The sequence below is a fragment of the Eurypyga helias genome, unplaced genomic scaffold (genome assembly GCF_000690775.1).
Source record: "Eurypyga helias isolate BGI_N326 unplaced genomic scaffold, ASM69077v1 scaffold37369, whole genome shotgun sequence".
NCBI classification, from domain to species: Eukaryota; Metazoa; Chordata; class Aves; order Eurypygiformes; family Eurypygidae; genus Eurypyga; species Eurypyga helias.
The window spans coordinates 23,231-42,725 of record NW_010270747.1 but is presented as its reverse complement, the minus strand read 5'-3'; the positions used below and the strand labels follow the sequence as shown (position 1 = coordinate 42,725).

Below are 19,495 nucleotides of genomic sequence, written 5' to 3'. Positions count from 1 at the left end.
GGGTCTGCATGGGGGCCAGCTGCACCACGTACTGGCAGCTGGGAGATTGCTGGCAGACACAGGCTTGTTCCTTTCCTGTAAGGAGCAGATGGCAGAAAGACACTCCGTTGCTCTGGGCAAACCTCGACTATCACACTAACATTTTATGAAAATGTATAACAAGAATCAATTTAAAATGTTTAGATCCACTTTAACGTGACGGTGAACATCAGTGTATTATCGACATGGACCAAGACAAGGTTAAGCATAGTAACTGGCCAGAGTAGGTATAACAGTGGCCAAGGATTTATGGAAGCACATGAATGGGTGAGTGGGGAAGGTGCCTGTGGCACATATACCCTGGGATTTGGTGTTTAAAGTACATGGAGGGGTGAGAACTGAAGGATGTAAGGTCCCATTAGCATGGTTTCTGACTGCAGTGTCAACTGGTTGTTGTTTGCTGGTGAGCAGGTCAGGATACAAAGCGTAGTTGTCCTCGTGCTGGCTGTTGGGGGGGGACAAAGGCAGTTCTGTGCATCTGCCTTTTCTGGTTCCTCCTCTCAAGTCACAAGAAACAAATGTCTTTGTGGAGTAATCCCCCAAATGATCACCCTTGTGTCCTGAAGCAGCAATCGCTGCACCTTTTGCACCTCACTGGAGTGCAGTGTGTGTTATGGTCTGAGAGACCAGCTGTGTGAAGCTGAGGTTCCACTTCAAGCTAACTGAAGTGCAGGCTGCTACTAAGAAGAGCAACACCTTTTCATCCCCCTCTCCTTTTCCACAGCTTCCCTTGTGCCTGGGCCAGGTCCTGTGTGACCACCATAAAGCAGTCACAGAACCAGACCATGTATATGAAACTCCTCAGTGCTTCTTGATTCCGCTTGTGTCTCCGCTGTGCTTTCCTACTTCCGCCTGAGCCTTTAGGCACCCTTACTCACAACACTGACAGAGATGCCTTCCTAGGCTTGTTCCCAGGAAATGGTGGCACTTAGGATTGAGAAGAATGATGTATAGTGGTGAATCTTTCAAAGCCTTCATGGACTCCTCTGTGTTGTTCTGGGTGTCTGTGCCGACAGACAGGTTTCTTCTGAGCTCAGTGTGTTTGGCCTTGGCCAGATCACTGAGTTGGAGCAGAGTCAAGGCCTCAAGAGACAGTCTGGGTCAGGTTGTTCCCATCTGGAATGGCAGTACTTCGCCCACTGCAGCAGTGGCTGACACCAGGAATTCTTATTTCTCACATCTCCTTTCACAGACAGTTTGGTACTTCCTTCTTTAATGTTACGAAATTGAGTATTTCCACCAGGAAGTAATGAAGGAAACAGCTTTGTCCTTGGATTTTGAGACTACTTGGATCCTTTTGATCCCTTCAAGGTAGAGTGCTTTATACCTACTTACAGTGACAGAATGCTGTATTTGCTGCAAGTGCAAGAATTACATTTTATTTTTGTGTTACAGATGAGCGCCATAAGGGGACACTGGCTTTTGTGTTCGTTGCTGCGTACAGCATCAGTCGGGTGAAATCGCTTGCAGAGTAAGCTAACAGTCCAGTATGGATTAAGATGTGTATTCATCTTTCAAACTTGTTTTTGCCTACCCCTGCACCTTTTAGAGGTGCCTTTTGGATACAATAGGTTGTAATTTAATCTGTGTCAGTATCTGCAAGCTGTTGTATTGCCAGTATGCTAAACTACTTGTGTTTCTTTCAACAGAGACGAACTCCTGAAGCTGGTGAAGACAATGCAGAATATCACGTGGCATTTATTGTAAAATGTGACTTCTCCCAGAATGTTCAAACAAGGCTGAGAGTTAGCGCTGCATGCTGTTGTTGAAAAGCTGAGTCAGCTAAGAACAACTTGGCAAAACATACTGTGTGTTGAGAAATGCTTTAGCTTCTGCAGTATTACCAATGCGAATGTGTAAGGGGAGGATGGCCTACAGGGTTTAATAAAGCTTTGTGGGTTTTTCCAGAAATGGTATTGCTTTTCTTCTTCTGTGGGAAGACTGGGGGAAAGGCCTAGAACTGACCCATCAGTGTTTTGGGTTCTGGTGGTAGATTGCGTGAGGATAATGGGCAAATAGGAAGGGTCGCCCCCTTCCAAAGGCTTATATACTGAATTCAGAATAAGTAAGTTTCCATGCTGGGAAAAACAAAGCCAGTTTTGGCTTTCAGTAAAACATGACTGAGAAATGTGGCTTGAATGCTGTAAATTGTCTTTGGCTGTGTAATTATGTTCTAGGAAGTTTCCCAAATGTTGTTTTTGACAGCTTGGTTCTCACAACCTGGAAAGAGAGGAGTATTGACCTTTTATACTGATATATACACTATGTACTATCCAGTCAAAATGGACTATTATGTGAATAATAAAGCCTCCACTGAGTGACTGGACATGTTAAGAGGTGAAAAGAGATCCAGTTTTACTGATGAATGCCTTATTTTTACAGATAGGTGAGGAGAGAGCAGATGGAACATCTTTGTCAATATGGTCTGTTAGAGGAACAGTTTCTTACGTGTCATAAACAGGGGGATATTTGGTTGTCTGCAGGCAGAGGAGAAGAAAAAGATTGCTGGTTAGGGGTCCTTTTCCAGCTTCCTGGGATTGTTATTTTTGAGTCCTTGGAATGGTGTGAAAACCCTGTACCTCTAAGAATTGCCACAGAGTTGACAGGTATGATACTGGGTTATGTATGAGGTGAGACCCACTTCAGTCTCTCAGCCCTTGTGCAGTCTGGAAGCAACAGGCAAACAAAGCCCGAAAATAGTCCAGAATGGCAGCAGCTGCCAGAGGCATTAAAGAAACAAACATACAGCTTTTTCATTGTGCTTAAGACCAGAAAGGATCATTGTGATTACCTAGTCTGACCTTCTGCATTACACAGGCCATAGAACATTGCTCAGTGATAGCTGTAGTTAAGATATACTTTTGTTTGTTTGTTTTTAACTGAATTGACATCCAACTTTAGAAGGACATGTGTGTGTGTTCTGAAGTCTGGAGTGATAAAGAGCCTGCAGAGTTTCTTTGGGAGTTGTCCCACTGATTAATCAATGACAGTGTAAAAAAAGTGCACTTTTATCTGTCTGAATTAGGCTGATTTCAGCTTCTAGTTATGTATTTGGTTAGAGACAAAAAGTTGTCCTGCTGTCCCACGTCTCCCTAATGGAGGATTTAAGAACCAGGATAGCTACTAATAGGTGTCATGTGCAGCTAAGTTGAATATATTGGTTCCCTCTCTTCAGGACATACTGAGTCCTCAAATCATTCTTGTGGCACTCAATTATTTGTGTTCATCAGCATTTACTGTCTTACCAATCTGTGTATCCAAAGCAGAGTGTTAGCAACAATCCCATACTTGGTTCCAGATCTGTTCTGGACTAAGCACCACCCCTTGCATGATGAGTTAAAACGTGGCCCTTACATGGTGATTGCCCACTTGAAGCTGGCTCTGGCTAGGAAACAAACCCATCCCATTTCATTTGTTAACTAGATTAATCCCTACAATGCCCCTGTTGTAGCGTGAATGCAATGTCCGTGTTGGAATAGCGTGCACTATTAAGGTTTACCAAAAATCTAGGACAACATGTCAACACAAGGTCAGACACCAAAGGTTGCTTTGCATTAGGTTTGGTCAATGAGAATTATATTCCATAGATTTCAGTGCTGATAGTTATATTTCTAATTTCTCTTGTAAGTGTTCATTTGGTGCTGTTTCCCCTGTTTATTCTAGCATGTGCTTGCTCACACATTTGCCTTTCCCCCACCTCGTGGCGGTGTGTTTGACAGGCTAACAAGGAGTGGACTGGGAATGGTTCAGCTCATGCTCTTAGGTACTTGGGAGTACCCAGTCTCACCATGTGAACTGTTTCTCTTGGCTTCTCTGAAGCCTGTGCATCCCACACACACTTTTTACTCCCTTTCACCAGGGGCAGATGAGTAAAGGAGACAATGAGATTCACAACTACCCAAGATAAATGCAGACAGATAATCTCTATTGCTTACTTTCATTGGAGCCACCAAGAGGATGAGGCATTGATACAGACACATTGTCAGACATCAATCGTGGCTTTCATCTACATGTCCTATTTCCTCTTCAAAAGTCCTAATTTTTTTCCTGAAGTGCAGAACACTTTCAGTTGAGATCCATGCAAGCTACAGTGCCTAAGGCCTGAAAAAATTGGTTTCAGAGTGATTTGTGGGTACTTTGAATGTATTCCTGACATCAATAATGCATCTTCATGCTCAAAGATGGGAATTAAGAGCAGTGAAAATATTTGCAGAGTGGAAATGGATAATACTGCTTCAGAAACAAATGCTGCTTTCACAATGCATAGTGAATTAAGGAGAGTAGTATCTACAAAAGTGATCACAAAACAGTTTTCAAAAAAGTTTCTGTAGGATGAGTGAGTAAACAAAATGAAGTTACTGCATTTAAATTCCCCGACTGCTATATTTCAGGAGTTGATTTCAAGAGCACTGTTCATGTGTTGCAGGTTATACAGAGAATATTCTACACAGTCAATCGATCCTGGTCTGGGAAGATCACTCTAACAGAGCTGAGGAAAAGCAACTTCTTGCAAGTATGTTGGTTTCTGCCTGAGCGAGATACAGAATGCATCGTACCGTTGTTCCTGTAGCTGTGTACTGTGTCGTGGGGGAGGCCAGAGCTCGTGGGGGAGTTGTGTCTGGGTTGAGATGAGAGAAGACCAGGGAGTGGAGTAGCCCAGAGTGCACTGACAGAAGGTCAAGGGACAGCTCTGCACCCGCTCGGAAGCTACGAGGCAGATGGTCTCTTGGCTCCTGCTCTAGACAAAGAGGAAGGGGAGCGAGACACAGCAGTACACCTATGTGAAGTGGCTCATTGAGCAGCCAGGAATAGCTGGTGGATTGCCTACATACACGGTGGGTAGGACAGCCAATTTCCTGACTCCAGCTGGCACTCGGCCCCCTGACAGTTGGTCAGGCATGTTGTGCTGTTCAATTGCAAGACAATGCATCCTGGGAGCTGATTTCCACTTCTGCAGCAGACATCTTCAGAAAGGTTGAGAAGCCTAGTTCTCGTTACGCTTCCTGTGGCATATCCTTATGTTGGGCAGAGGTTTCGGGATTTGGATTTCTGTTCTCTCTATGTTTTGTCCAAAAGCACCGGGCTAAAACCATTTAAGGCTGCTCAACTCCAGCCCAACCTAAAAAGCAAGGAAGTCTTTAGGCTGAAAGGTTGAGGACTCAGCTGAAGCAGTGGGACTTCCCTACTGCATCCTGTTCTCCCTTTCAGATGTAGTGTGCTGCCTTCCTCAAAAGCCTTGGGCATGAATTCACGCTCCTTCTCTTTTCAAACACCTTATGCCCCACTGATCACATCAGCTAATGAAAAAATAACTTGCCTTTGATTGTCTTATGCCAGTCCAAGCCTTCTGATCCCAGTTTCCCCTTAACCTCATATAAGCAAATCCTCTTAAATTATCCTGCATTTTCATTCACTCATTTTGTCCCTTTATACTCTCCCCCCACTTCTTCTCCTTGCATATCTACTCTGCCTTTCGTCTCCTGCAGCAGGGAAGTTCAGCTCTGGGACCATAAGTTCACTTGGGCAGCTCTTTGCTGCATGTGTAAGTGGCATCTTTTGGCATGATCTTTAAGAAAAATATTGAAAAGCCTCCTCAGGGGATTATCATCTGCAGAGAAGTGGAGAGCCCCACAGAGGATCTGAAGAGGCTAGTGTGTGATTGAGCAAAGGTTTTTAGACTTGTGTCAGCAAGTCAGAATAGTGCAGGTCTGGCCATACAGTCGTGTCCCTGCCTGAAACTGTTGTGAACCTGGTGGATAGCAGGATGTGAGAGTTTTGTGAGACTCAGTTGGGTTCCTAGGGTGTGGAGATGACTGGAAGTTCATGTTGAGCTATCAGTGCCTACATATAGCACAGCATCTGGCTTCATGGTTATCCACTGAAGGGTCACTAAGCCTGCCTGCTTAGAGAGACAGCTCTCTGGGATAGCTCTTAGGCTGTGTTTCACCACCTCCCTTCTGAGAAGCTGTAAGGGTAGGGGAGGGCAGACAGAAAGCTCAGTGGAGTCTGTTAGTCTTTTCACGTTCCTGCAGCCATAATTTATTTGACTCAAATTGCTGCTTGGTGTCCCGTGGCCTCAGCATTAGGAGAAAGGCAAGCAGGGAGGTGGCACTGGTAAACATGCAATACCCTCCCATCAGTGGAAAGGACAGAGGTAGGTGTGAAGTGGGAATGAAACAAGGACTTTGCACGTAATGTATTCTAACAAGGCATGTTAACAGATGTCATGGTTGGAAATCTGCCTAAGCCTCCCGTTAAACCAGACTAATTCCTGTCAGCAACAGCCCAGGAGAATCAGTGTGATTGATTTGATCTGCTTGGGACCCATCCTTCCTTCCCCGGTCCAGGCATGAGTCTGGAGCAAGACTTGATTTTCAGGAGCTGGGCAAGGATGTGTGATGTATAAAGCTAGATCTCTGTTCTTGTGGAGAACTGTGGAGTTGATGTTGTAAATGGCTCAAAGTGTCTCTGGTGCAGGTGGGAGCTGTTTCATAAATAGGGATCCCAGCTGAGACAACAGTTGGGTCTTTTTTCTCTGCTTCCTCTTCACTATTGCTGAAAATTCACCGGAACTGTTCACAGGAGTGGCAGAAATATTGTGTGTACATATGCAAACCAGGGTAGCCGAGCCAGACACTGTAAGCGCCTGTTAAGGAATGCAACAACAAAGTCTTTGGGGAGAAAGACTGCACTTTGGACTAGCTCTTTGAACTGTGTCCACCCAACTTCCACAGGGGTTGGAGGACTTCAGCTGCTGAACTGCCTCTGCGTCTAGGTTTAACTTCCCGCTTATTTGTACTCTTTCAGACTCTTGCTCTCTTGGAAGAAGAGGATGACATAAATCAGATCACAGATTATTTCTCTTATGAGCACTTCTATGTTATATACTGTAAATTCTGGGAGCTGGACACTGACCATGATCTTTACATCAGCCAGAAGGATCTGGCTAGGTACAGTGATCAAGGTATGCTGCCTGCAAGCTGTGGTTGGGTGAAGAAGGGTGCTGAAAATAGCTTAAAAAGTAAACCCTAGCTTTAATTTGGTTAATTTGATGCCTCAAAAAAATTTAAATGGAGCCATCCATCTCTTACACAAATGCTGTTTTTACAGAGCTGGTTGTAGGGGCTTACACACAGAGAAATGCATTACACCCTATTTTCTGCATGAGTAGCTGGAGAGGGAGCTTCTGTTCATGTGTGGGTCACTGCCAGAAGGACGAGCTAAGATGATGTCTTGAAACTTGCTTATTATTTGCTAAAGGTTTTGCAGGAACTTGGAAGCAAGGACAGGGACAATGCATGAGAGAAATGCTGAAGCCCAGCAAAGCTTGGAGAATATCCGTTTGCTGATGCACTCTGGAGAATGTCTCTTGGGTTCCTTGTGGAACTCCTTTCCACAAGTTGAGCAGATGACTGTGAGTTTTTAAAGGACCATAGATAGGTTAATGGAATCCAAATCCACAAAGGGCTAAGAGGCGCTTGTTCTCTATGCTTGTGCTAGCTGGAGGCACTCGGATCGCCTGGTTTTAGGATTATCCATGTTCTGAGAGCATGATATGCCCATGCGCTTACCTGTTAGGACCCGTGATGTAATGTCTTGGACAAAAACTTGAGTTGTTGACTAGGTGTTTGAAGACAAAGCCTTTTTGGACTCTTCCATGTGGTTGCTGCACTTTTGGGGAAAGTAGGTCTGGGAAAAAGAATCAGATCTGGGGAAACAGGATGTTTGGACATAACATGTGACTGGAGGCATAGGAAAGGTGAAGTGTAGTGTGTAGGGCTACAGGGAGGTGTGACAAGTTGTTGGGCATTGCTGGAGCTCTGGGGATGGGGACAGCATTTTGTAGGAGCCAAGATCCTAATGGGCTGAAGTGAGAAGGAAGGAAGGGGGTGTGAGAATGACAGTGCTGCGGGGGGGTGTGTCAGAGTGGTGTGGTGGCCCCAGTGCAGGGAAGGCCATGGGGATTCTGTGTGAGTGTGGCAGTCACAGGGGTTGAGAGAGTTGTAAGAGAGCTGGATGCAGTGAGCATGAGGGGTGCCCAACTTTGTGTAGGTGGTGTGGGAGACGGGCCCTGCTGGGAATGCAGGGATGGAGTATTTGCTGCACAGGAGGCTTGAGAGCACTGGGTGCTGGGGGGCTGTGGGCAGGGTGAAGGGGAGAAGCCGTCAGTGCAGTGATACAGCAGATTGTCAGCCCTCTGCCAAGGGGATTTCAGGGGTGGTGTGGGTTGGGTCTGCCTGGCTGTTGTGTCGGAAGGGTGCCAGGACCACAGAAGTGAGGGACAGCGTGTGGAGGGAGCTAAGGTGGGGATCTTAGGAAGTGTGTCAGCAGTCTGGGAGGGTGAGGTCAGTGTGCAAATCCTGCTCAAGACTGGTACTTGCTGCTGGGTTGGTGTGTCTCTGCCGTAACAATCTATCGTGGCTGGCAAAGCCCTCCTACTCCCCTGAACTGACGCTTGTTTTGCCTTGCCCTTCCCTGCAGCAGGATTGCCGCAAGCTTGTGCTCTGCCAAGAAGTGTGTTGTAGGGATATGATGTGTGATTTTTGCTTCACAGCTGAACTTCTCTTGCAATACACATTAAAATTGTCTCCAAACAGCAGGATTTGCTTACACGACAAGTCCTGCTACAGCAAAGTGGGAGTAATACTGCCCGTGTCCATGAATCCAGATCACATTCGGTTTCCGTATTTGTGGAGAATGATGGTGTTTGGGAGGATACAAAACACACTGGGACAATCATCTTTGTTTTTTACAAAATGCTGCTAAACAGAAACCAGTGAAATGGCCAGACAAGCAATGTGGGTAGAGCTTTCTTTTAGCCATGGGAAGTGCTTTGTGTGGATTCAGCATAAATAACTGATTGTAGTTATTCCTGTGACCTGTAGCTTCATTTTCTCCTTGTTTTCTTTGTTTCCAGCATTATCAAACAGGATTATCGAGCGAATATTCAGCGGCGCTGTGGTGAGGTGAGGAATAGCATACTGGCTGGGGATAGAAGTGAAGGGAATTTCTATCAGGCTGATAAGAAATGCAAGGTACTCTCAAAAATCCCCACTGATCAGAATGGTTTCCAACATGGTGCTCCAGCTGGAACTACCTGAAAATGCAGTGAGGCTTCTGGGTTCCTTAAGAAAACAAATGAAAAAATCCCATAGGATGACCACCTACAGACCTCTTCGTAGGATAAACTGGGCATAGCCGGAGGGAACATGCAAGCACTGTGTTTGTGCCCCACCAGCAGCCCAGGGATAGCTGGAGAGCACTGCTTGGCAGTCTCCGAAAAGAGAAAGAGCCCAGCACTCATCGTGGGAGGGAGTGTGGTAGATGAGCCTCAGCACTGCAGTGACAGCAAGGCAGGGAGTGCTGTGCCTGTGGGGAAGGGCACAAGGACTAGTGCTGGGGACTGCAGGGAGTACAGGCTAAATGGGTGATGATGCCCCATTTTATCTCACCAATGATTTGGGGCTTTTGAAAAAAAAGTTTGATTAAATTCTCAGTATTCAGGAGCCTGGTGGTTGGTTGTTTTTTTCTCATGTGTCCTCCAGAGGCAATGAAGTTCAAAAGGAAGGCCGCATGAGTTATGCCGATTTTGTGTGGCTCCTGATTTCGGAGGAAGACAAAAGGAGTGCTACAAGGTTTGACTGATTTCTGTGTCTTAGCAAAAGTATTGAGATGAGCAGATAAGATTACAGAAATTTCTGTGACCTACCACTTTCTGCAAGAGACAGCAGCTTGGTTTCTGGTGTTTATTAGGATGAAAGCAACTTACTGTCAACATTTGGTCAAATCATTTGCCTTTCTTGAGGAGAAATTGTGTAGAAGCAGGGTTTTCTTGTAATGTTAAATGTCTTGGTAGTCATCAATGCCTTTGGTTCCCCATGCCATAGAGCAGTGGCTCTGGGGGTGAACGCGTGAGATGTTTGCCCACTTCCTAGAGCTACCAGGTGAAACATGAGCATGGCTGTGCTCGCAAGCCACCTAAGAGAATAACAGGAGGTGCTCTTGAGTGTTGGCTTGTACCCTGATCCTTCCCAAAGTATTGTCATTCCTGTTTTCACTCTAGCCTTTGGGCAGAAGAGCATTAGAGAATGAGGGAAGGGAAATGTGCATTGCTGCGATCTCTGCTGTATGGATTTCCTAGTGCAATGCTGTGCTTTCACGAGTCCTGTCTCTTTTTCCTAGCATTGAGTACTGGTTTCGATGCATGGACCTGGATGGGGATGGAGTGCTCTCCATGTATGAACTGGAGTACTTCTATGAGGAGCAGTGTGAGCGGATGGAAGTGATGGGCATAGAACCACTGCCATTTCATGACTTGCTGTGTCAGATGCTTGATCTCGTTAAGCCAGAGAGGGAAGGTAAGTCCTGTGCAATGGGAGTTTCCATCCTCTTTGATCTGTGGTGGACTGGGAAAGTAATGTCACTGTGAAACCCATCTATAGGTAGTGTCTTGTGTTAGGATCACAGGGACGAGATTATTGTACAAGGTAAAAGTGTGAGCAATGGCTATTGTGCCATAATGTTACACATCAGGAGGTTTGAAATACTGAAACAAGAGACCTTGTGGATTAACTTGCTGGAACTGGAGCAACAAGTCTTGTATATTCCAGCTGTGGGATGTGCTGACAGTCTGGATTATGAAACTGGACCATCTCCATTCACATTCTTTCGCATTTCATGTGCATGTGAAAGATCTCCATAGGCATGTGAGGTTTAAGCCTAGTGAACATACCCATTTATTGAACAGTGTTAAAATCCTTGACTGACCCGGGAAGAAATTCTGTAATACTGTAGCATAGTCATGTTTTAATTAAAACTATGATAAGACTGACAAGGTCCAGTGTCTCACTAAAAGCTCAGCGCAATACTTTGTGGGTTTTTCTGCAGGAAGAGTAACCCTGCGAGACCTGAAGAGGTGCAGAATGGCTCACGTATTCTACAACACCTTCTTTAATTTAGAGAAATATCTGGACAATGAACAGAGGGATCCCTTTGCAGTGCAAAAGGTACAGATCACCTTTATTTCAGGCCTTTTCAAACTCATCTTTGGAATGCAAGTGGATGTAGGGGGAATCCAACTGAATATAAGAAAACTTTTTTCACACATAGGGTGGTCAAACATTGGAACAGGTTGCCCAGAGGGGTGGTGCAGCTCCTCTTCTTGGAAGTTTGTAAGATGTGACTGGACAAAGCCCTGAGCCCCATGATCTGACCTCATAGCAAACCCTGATTTGAGCAGAGGCTGGGATTAGAGGCCTCCTGGGTCTCTCCCAAGACAAGTCATACTGCTATTCTCTGATCCGGTTGCCATCACTGGTCCTGCTACTCCAGCACTGCCAGCACGGTGTGTGATTGTAGAGCGAATGACCGGAGCCTGCTGCGTTGCAGTGATTCAGCAGGCTGCAGGGGCAGGCGCAGCTGCACTAGGAGGAAGCCTGGTTTGCTTAGTTTAGAAAAGAGCTGTGAGATTCCAAACTTGAGATACTCTTTGTCTCTTCCCATCTCCTACACAGCGACAGTTGTAAATAAGTAGGCTATGCATGAAGATTCATGAGTCCTTAGACCAGCACTAGCAATTTTCCTGTAGCCTAGACAGAACCAGAGACAGACCTTTACAGCGCAGGGGCCGAGGCAGCCGAGATGCCAGCTCCGTCATCAGGCCACATGCGTGGCAGACCAGATGGAAGGTTGGGCTATTGCAGACTGTGCCTGGTTATCAGCCCGGCTGCACTGTCATTCGTCATCCCCTCTTCCCAAGCAGAGCAAATACAGGAGGCGATTGTGGCTTTTGTTTTGTGCCACTGTTGCTCGCCACTGGCTGTCGGACGTTCAGAGACTTGAGTTTTGTCAGCTGTTGGTGTAAAGTCCCTCACCTCTGGCTCCTCTTGCACAGCCAGTGAAACTAGATGTGTCTACAGCTTACAGGCTCTCTCCCAGAAGCCTCTTATCTGGTCAGAGTAAAGTGAAGTGGTGGGGATGCCAAAACCAACTCTGCTTCCCTTGCAGCTGTTCCCACAAAACCTGTAAGGGGAATTTTGTGGTTCTGTGATTCAAAGCTTAAATATATCTCAGTCCAGAACCACCCTGCGTTGTTTTGTTTGTTGTTTAAACTGGATGATCCTAAGAGCAGCTGAGTGGGGCCAGAGAGGGTAATATATTTTGCCTGTCTTACAGTAAATGGCAGAGGGCCAGATATTTGTAAGGATCTTATTCTGTAACCTTCTCTCAAACCTGCCAAAATTTAGCAAACTGCAAAGAGTTTTTCAAAAGATCAGTTACAATTAACATTTAATTAGTGATTTTAAATCACCAAGTTCTTCAACCAGTTACCAAGTGCACAGATGCAGGGCTTGCTGAGCTAGAGCAAAGAAAATGTGCAGTTATTCATGTGCAGCATTTCTGAAATGAAGCAGGCTCAGCTTCTTGGCAGCTCAGGTCACACGCTGAGCTTTATAGACCAAGGGATGTATTTTTTCACAGTCATTTATGTGCAGATGTTAAAATGGCTTAAGATGGTTTGAATCTTCCAGTTAAGGCAGTTTTTGACTAGCTATTTCTCTACAGTTGCTTACTCTTGCTAGAATTGCTGTTTCACGTGCTTAGGCCTGTTGTAAACAGCTGTGGACATAGTGTGCTTGACTGTCTGATCTCTTCAGGACACTGAAAATGATGGCCCTGAACCCTCTGACTGGGACAGATATGCTGCTGAAGAGTACGAGATTCTTGTGGCCGAGGAGTCTGGGAATGAACAGTTACAAGAAGGGTAAGCACAGGCCTTGCACTGCCCTGGGGACACGCTGTTTGCCTCCAGCTGAGGTTTAGTAGGGGCATGTGGATGCCACTTTTAACAGAGGCAGTGGATTGGTGGACTTATCATTTGGGCTCCACGCTGGAGCACGTGAAGCCTGGACCAGTTGCTCCAAAAGGCAGTATTGGTGTGTTGGTCACACTGGGCTCTTTGTGGGCAGCCACTTCTATCAGCTGCACACACTGCAGCAATGGAGATAGCTGGGGAAAAGGACAAGCCTTTTTCTTTTGGAAACCATACAAAAAAAGAGATCAAATTACTTTTGCTACTCTTGGCTCTGCATTAACCACGTCACGCTGTCATAGTTTAGACACATATCGTACCTAGTGGAGACTTTCTTTGGTCAAATACCTTTGCTTTCTGCCAAACTTTATGCCTGTTAGTCTGTGTTCTTCATAAGCTGCCTTTCAACATTTTCATCCAGTTGCTAAGTTTGTTCAGACTTTTTCTTTCAAACACTGTTGGTGTCTGCAGTAACTACACCCATTTTTGCAGCCTTCTGTAAAATCACAGACACTCCAGTCATCCTCAGAGTCAATGAATTTAGAATTATCTTTTAGATTTGTGTCTGTCTTAGTATCTTCTTGAGAACATTTCTCTCCAGGTTAATGCAACAAACATCCAAAGAATGCTTACTCGGTGTTAATCTTGCATGATTCAGTGTGTCATCCATTCTCAAACACTATTTGTAGAGCCATTAAAGTGAGAGTACTGAGAAGATTGCATAATTTTCAAAACTTCCCACACTGGAAATTACTTGGGATACCAGTAGCACCTACTACTCAGCCACAGAGATTTGCAAAGCCATCGAGGGCTCCGTTTCCCTCTCTCCCTGTGATGTGCATCCAAACAGCTGTGGGCTGTTCCCTCATCTCCTTCCAGCTGCCTTGCCTTTTTGTGGCCTTCACAATGGAAGATGAGGTAACACAGCACAGAAGATAAAATTGCTTGTTTCCCTGCAGCTGCTTTGCAGCACCTGTGTCCTCAGCACAGAAAAGAAATAGGAGTCTGCCCCAAAAGCTTTGCAGGACCATGAATCCCCAAACTCACCAAAACCAGAGTGATGTCAGATTGTTGAAATCCATCTGAAACAGCTCTGTGTCTTTCTGTAAAGAGTATGTCGGCAACCTTGCTGCTTGCTTTTAAGGGCTCCTGAAAAGCTCTGTAGCCATGGCAGCAGGATTAGATCTCATTCGTGGAGCATAGCAACAGACTACGCAGGGAAAAAGGAAGGGAAAAGGAAAAACAAAGAGCTGGATGCCCAGACAAATTTGCCAGAAACAGGCATTGAGTTTTTGCACATACATTATTTCTGCTGTCCTTTGAGGATGACAGAAAGAGGGAGCAGGGACAAAACCAAGACAGTTTGAGCTCTGAGGGACCCACAGATTTTTTGCCAAGTTAAGCTGGCAGAATGTGAAATCTGGTATTTGTCTTAGTAATATATTTGAAAATAACCATCATTCAGCCATGGTGTGATGCATGTGTACCATACTTGTGACGTAGCCCTCTCCTCAGCTTCCCGGGATGGCAGGTTGGTAAAACCACTCGGTGTCTGTCTGCAGGCCTGCCCGTCAGAGAGCACTGCTCCTGAAGAGGGGTGTCATCGAGACACGGCGGACACTCAGAGTGACTTGAGGGATGCTGTGACACTAGTGAGAGCTACAGTCACCAAAAATAAGATGAGAAATGTTTCTCAGGACAACAGTGAAGCATCATGTTTCACCGGAAGCTTAAGCTGATCTGCACACTTCTCATCCCTGTTCTGAGATTTGATGAAGAGGGTCTGTTCCCTGGCGACCATACACCCACGTTATTGTGTGAAGGCAGACTGACAGTTCAATCTGACCCACACAAGCTCTTAATGCAGATACAAGCATTGGTTTTGCAGAAATCCTTCCTTGCAGTCCTGCCTGGCAGAAGTGGGTACCGCTTTATTCACTGTTCCAGAATCCAGTTTCAGCCAGCTGATGTACATGGAAGCCACAATTGCCTTCATGGAAAGAGATCTTTCTTCATAGGAAGGGAAATAAGGGGGAAGAGGTCATCTCTTATCAGCTCCTGATAGGAAAGAAGCCCCTTCACCTGAGCAGCAAGGAGGGAGGGCACCAATGCAGAGCAATCCTGCTCGGAGGCAGATAGGTGGGACACACTGGGATCAGCCAATGCTGGTTTAGGCATCTTACACCATTTTTCTGGTCTCCCTCCAGTCGGCTGATGGCTCAGTTGCTCGCTTTCATGAACCAGGCAGCATAAGGAAGGGAAAGGGGGAAGTAGTACATCGCTGAACTGCCCCGTGACTAAATGTGTGTGTTTGCCAGACGGAAGGACAAAGAATTTCCTGGAGTCATTTGCCTTCTCTGAACAATCCAGAATTGCCAAGGTTGAGTCTTGAGGAATGGGTGTTTACCTGAGCCCATATCTGTATTTAGGGGACTCTAAAGATTTGAAACTGGCCTGAGAGAAGGTGATTACTTTTAGTGCTAATCCCATGATAAAGCTGTTCCCTGAATGCCTCCTAGCCATCAGTGTGGAAGGCACTTTTTCCAAGATGGGAAAGGCGGGCACTGTTGAGCCTTAAGGAGCAAAAGAGTGATGTGGAAAAGTAACTCATGTGAACAGACTACAGGAAGCCCCTTGTGAAGACACGAGAAGGTTCAGTCCAGAAGCAAAAGGCACCAGAAGAAAAATTATAGTGGAGCCACAAGTGCTGGTGAACGCACAAGGTAAGAATACAGGAAAGAGGTGACATTCCACGTATAGGAGAAGGAAGAAAGCTAACAGAATTGGTAAAATTGGAGGGAAAGGGGCACAAAAGGAGCATTCCTAAGAACAGCATTCAAATGGAAATAAACCCTTTTCCTCAGCTGCATCATCCTAAACCAAGGAGACATTAGGGGAAGTGAGGCAGGTACAAACCTGCGCAGTCCATTCCCCAGCGGGGAAGGCCGGGGAGGCAGGGCCGTGCAGACGCCCCCCTGGTACCACTTGAGCGGGAACTGTGCCTAGTGCGCGCTTTCTGGCAACCTTGCGTGCATGAGCGGTTACTGGGGTAGGATCCAGAGCATCGTTTCCATTCTCCCACTTATGCAAGGATCCAGAAGGTGGCAGAATTACTCAGCAGGTGCTTTCCTTTATGGAAGAGGAGATGAAAATATTGTCCGGGATGATCTCTGTGCTGTTTGACTCTTCTCCACATAGGGATCACCAGATTGTAGCATGGAATCCTCCCCAGCAGGACATACATCCTGACAGGCTCCCAAGGATTTGCTCTGCCTGCGTATGGGTTAGTGAAGGGAAGAACAGCACAAGGAGTCATAGACAATTCTTTCTTGGCACCATCCATGCTGGGATATGAAAGGAGTTCACCGTTTTACAGGACAGTTTATCACTGAACAAGCTAGAGCTATTCCTGGGCTTACCATCAGAACACCTGCTGCAACATTTCCTTCATAAGCAGCACTGCTTTCAGAACAAAAGGAAGAACTTGGAATTCTTGGGAGCCCTGAGACACACCTGTCGTGTGCTGAGACTGGAGGGAAAACATCTTAAAACCATCATTTCTTAGGCATAGGAATGGGCTATCCTCTGCTGCAGAGCACAGAACCCAACCAGCCTGAATAGTGCAGCTGGCTGGAGCTAAGCATTCGCAGCCAAACCTCCCCAGGCCATAAATGCGAAGACCTGGATATTAAACTTAAACCAAGTGAGAGAGGAACATGACAGCATGGCCGCAATTGTGCTGGGGATGTGAAAACATATCCTAAGCCAGAAGATGCTTTGGAAACCAGGTGTTTGTGAGCAGGTCTGAGCAAGCCGAATCTCCTCTAGGGCCTGGATGTGTGGCTGCACGACTTCATTTCTACACTGAGCTACTTATTGCGAGTTACTGACAGTTGTTACTGAAACTGGATTCAGATTTGTAATGCTGAACCCCAGTGAAAAGGTGCTTCGGAACTTACAAACGAGGATGGGTGGGAGCACAAACTCATGTCAGCTGTCAGAATACTGATTACTACCACACTGTTTTCAATGCCTTATAAATACCCTCCTGGGGGTTAAAATCTTGCATGCTACTGTGTTTTAGCCAGCTGCTTTAGTAGCCTCTGAAATAACTTACCCGACAACGCTCCCACCAAAACACGGCTGTTAAAGACCTACCTTTTGTTTTTGCAGATCATTTGAAGACGACTATGACACGGATGAAGTCTTATCTCCCCCTGAAACCGGAGGCAAGTCAGACAAACTAGTTATCTCTGATCTCTCAGCATAGAGGAGCAGAAGACGTTTAATCAGTATCTTTCAAACTGGATAGCTTTCAGTTCCAAGACACTTAGGGATTTTTCTTAAGTCCATCATTGGAGCGATGTGTTTTATTTTGTACACTGTAACTTGAGAACCCTTTCTCTCTCCCTGTGTAATTGCAATAAGGTAATTTCTATAAAAAGGCTTTTTACAATGTGTTATCGTGCACGCTCATTAAAAAGTGGTGATTGCATCTTGTTTTGTTCCTATATAAATTCTGTTCCGCCCCCAGCTGTTCAGTAGGTGCCAGCATCTAACGATGAGCTGTAGCAACGGCATGCAACATCTGCCGTGGTCGGTCCTCAGTCACTTCAGCCCTGTGCCATTCTGTCCCCTGGACTTCGTACCGGGAGTAACAGAGCTGCCGTGTGAATTTAAATACATGCCTAGAAATCTTTCAGAAACGTCAGTCGCAATGAAGTTGGGTTTTTCCTCCGTGTCCCAGGAACCCAGGCGGCATGCCAGCGTGCGGGGAGAGCGAAGCCCCCTGTTGCTTTAAGCCACAGGCTCTTACAGTTGATACTGGACACGCTTTAGCTGTAGGGGTCTGTGGGCAGTTAAAGCACTACGTGATGTAATGTTTCCGTAAGAATTTGAGGGCTAGTTAACATTTCCACATCTGCATCAGAGGGTCTTCCTCAGGCTAGCGTTTTGCCTAGCATGCTTACAAAATGACCCAAGTGCTGCTCAGCTGGTGTCTTGAAACTGTTGTCTTGTGTGCACCAGTTCTGTCCTTCCCTTGTGTTCCTCCCCTCTCGTGTTACCCATAGCTTCTCCAAGAGGCTACGCCAGGATAACAAAGGAAAACCCCATCCCTAACCTATGGTGCTAAGGTTCTGTTACCAGCGGGATCCTTTACCTGGTAAAGGACGTAGTTTGTGTTACCTCAAAAATTTGTTTTCCACCCATGAAGTAGCCTCAGAAAGGAAACACTAATGAATTCCTGCTTTAAGTGCAAAATTAAACAGACTTTCCCCATGGAATCACAACTGGTGTTGCTAGCAATAGCACATGCTCTGCTGCTAGCGCTGCTCTGCCTTCCCGGCAGCTGGCTGCGGTTAAGCGCAGGGGGGTTGTAACGTTCTTGTGAGTCCCCAGTTTTAGCCATCGTAGATCCACAGAGAGATCTGGTACTTACCTTCTCCAGCTTGGGACAGGTAAGGTGTGCCCAAACGTGTAATGCTTGGTACGCATACGGTGTATTTCCTGGCTGTAAGAGCGTCTGAGGCAAGCTGTGCCTCCTCAGGACATCCCAGCGTGCATCCCTGCCAGAGTACCCCAGGGACAGCTGCCACTGCCCGCACCCGATCTGCGTCAAGTGCGTCCTGGCCTGCACTAAAGGCACAACCCCTCCAGAGGTATTGTTTGTTTTCTTCAACAAAGCTGCTGTTTTATCCAGGTGTACATACACACCCCAGGGTTTTATATTTGAGAAACATGTGGGTGCCCGGGTCACTAGCAAAGGCACTGCAAGGTAACTTCTGTGCCAGAAGAAGAGGTGTAAGCAGGGAGCACTCTGGCCAAACCAGGAGAAGCCTCTTGGAACGCAGCAAGCACACGAGCAGCTCCGCTCAACACCGTGGTGTTTGAATGGCGTCTCCGTCATCACCGTAACCCTGAGGGGAAAAGCTGTACTGGGGATGATTCCACAAAGGCCCAAATGCCGAAGAAACTAGGAAATGATTGCAGAAATGAACAGAGGCTGGAGGTCGCACAACCACTAAGTGTAGCCAGCTCCATCCACTTTTTCCTGGGAAGAACCTGGGTGAAACAGTTCACCACTCTTCCTCACTATCTAGATCCAAACTCTTAGTCTGATAACATTTTACATCCAAAACTTCAAGGAAACAAGAAGAACCTGACCCCATTCTGGGCTGAAGTGGAATGGTGGTGTTACTCCAGCAGTGCTAGCTCAACCCCACGCACCAGTCCCGGAAGGTCTAGTTTGCCAGTTACGTAAACCCTCATTCTGGAGTAACTTGGTGATTGTCTCAAAGCTTTTCACCTGGGATAGCACCTGCGCCTCCCAGAAAAGCAGCTCTCCTGGTGCCCTACAGGATAATCGAGTGATTTGGGTTGGAAGAGACCTCCGTAGGTCTCCGGTCTGCCTCCCTGCTCAGCGACAGGCCAGCTTCAGGCTTGATCCGAGTTTCCCAGGACCTCATCCAGCTGAGGTTTGAGAAGCCTGTGGACAGGGACTGTGCAGCCTGTGTGTTACATTTCCTCCTCCCGATGGGAGTTCAGAGCAATGTCATTTTCCAGGCAGGATGTGTATTCCCTGGAAGGACAGTGTCACGCATGGAGGGAGCTGGAGGGAGGCCTCAAGGACTTCCCGGCCCAGCG

At 46.4% G+C, this 19,495-nt stretch overlaps 1 protein-coding gene across 1 annotated transcript in view; it reads left to right on the top strand.

Moving 5' to 3' along the window:
- PPP2R3A (protein phosphatase 2, regulatory subunit B'', alpha) overlaps positions 1-17,342 on the top strand; it is a 32,169-nt gene extending 14,827 nt beyond the window's left edge. The window contains exons 6-13 of the mRNA XM_010158566.1: positions 4,466-4,552; positions 6,847-7,003; positions 8,957-9,005; positions 9,585-9,674; positions 10,222-10,397; positions 10,927-11,045; positions 12,696-12,802; positions 17,024-17,342. Of these exons, the coding sequence (XP_010156868.1) occupies positions 4,466-4,552; positions 6,847-7,003; positions 8,957-9,005; positions 9,585-9,674; positions 10,222-10,397; positions 10,927-11,045; positions 12,696-12,802; positions 17,024-17,120 (882 nt within the window). The 3' untranslated portion in view covers positions 17,121-17,342. The remainder of the gene's footprint in view (positions 1-4,465; positions 4,553-6,846; positions 7,004-8,956; positions 9,006-9,584; positions 9,675-10,221; positions 10,398-10,926; positions 11,046-12,695; positions 12,803-17,023) is intronic.
- Positions 17,343-19,495: the final 2,153 nt, after the last annotated feature.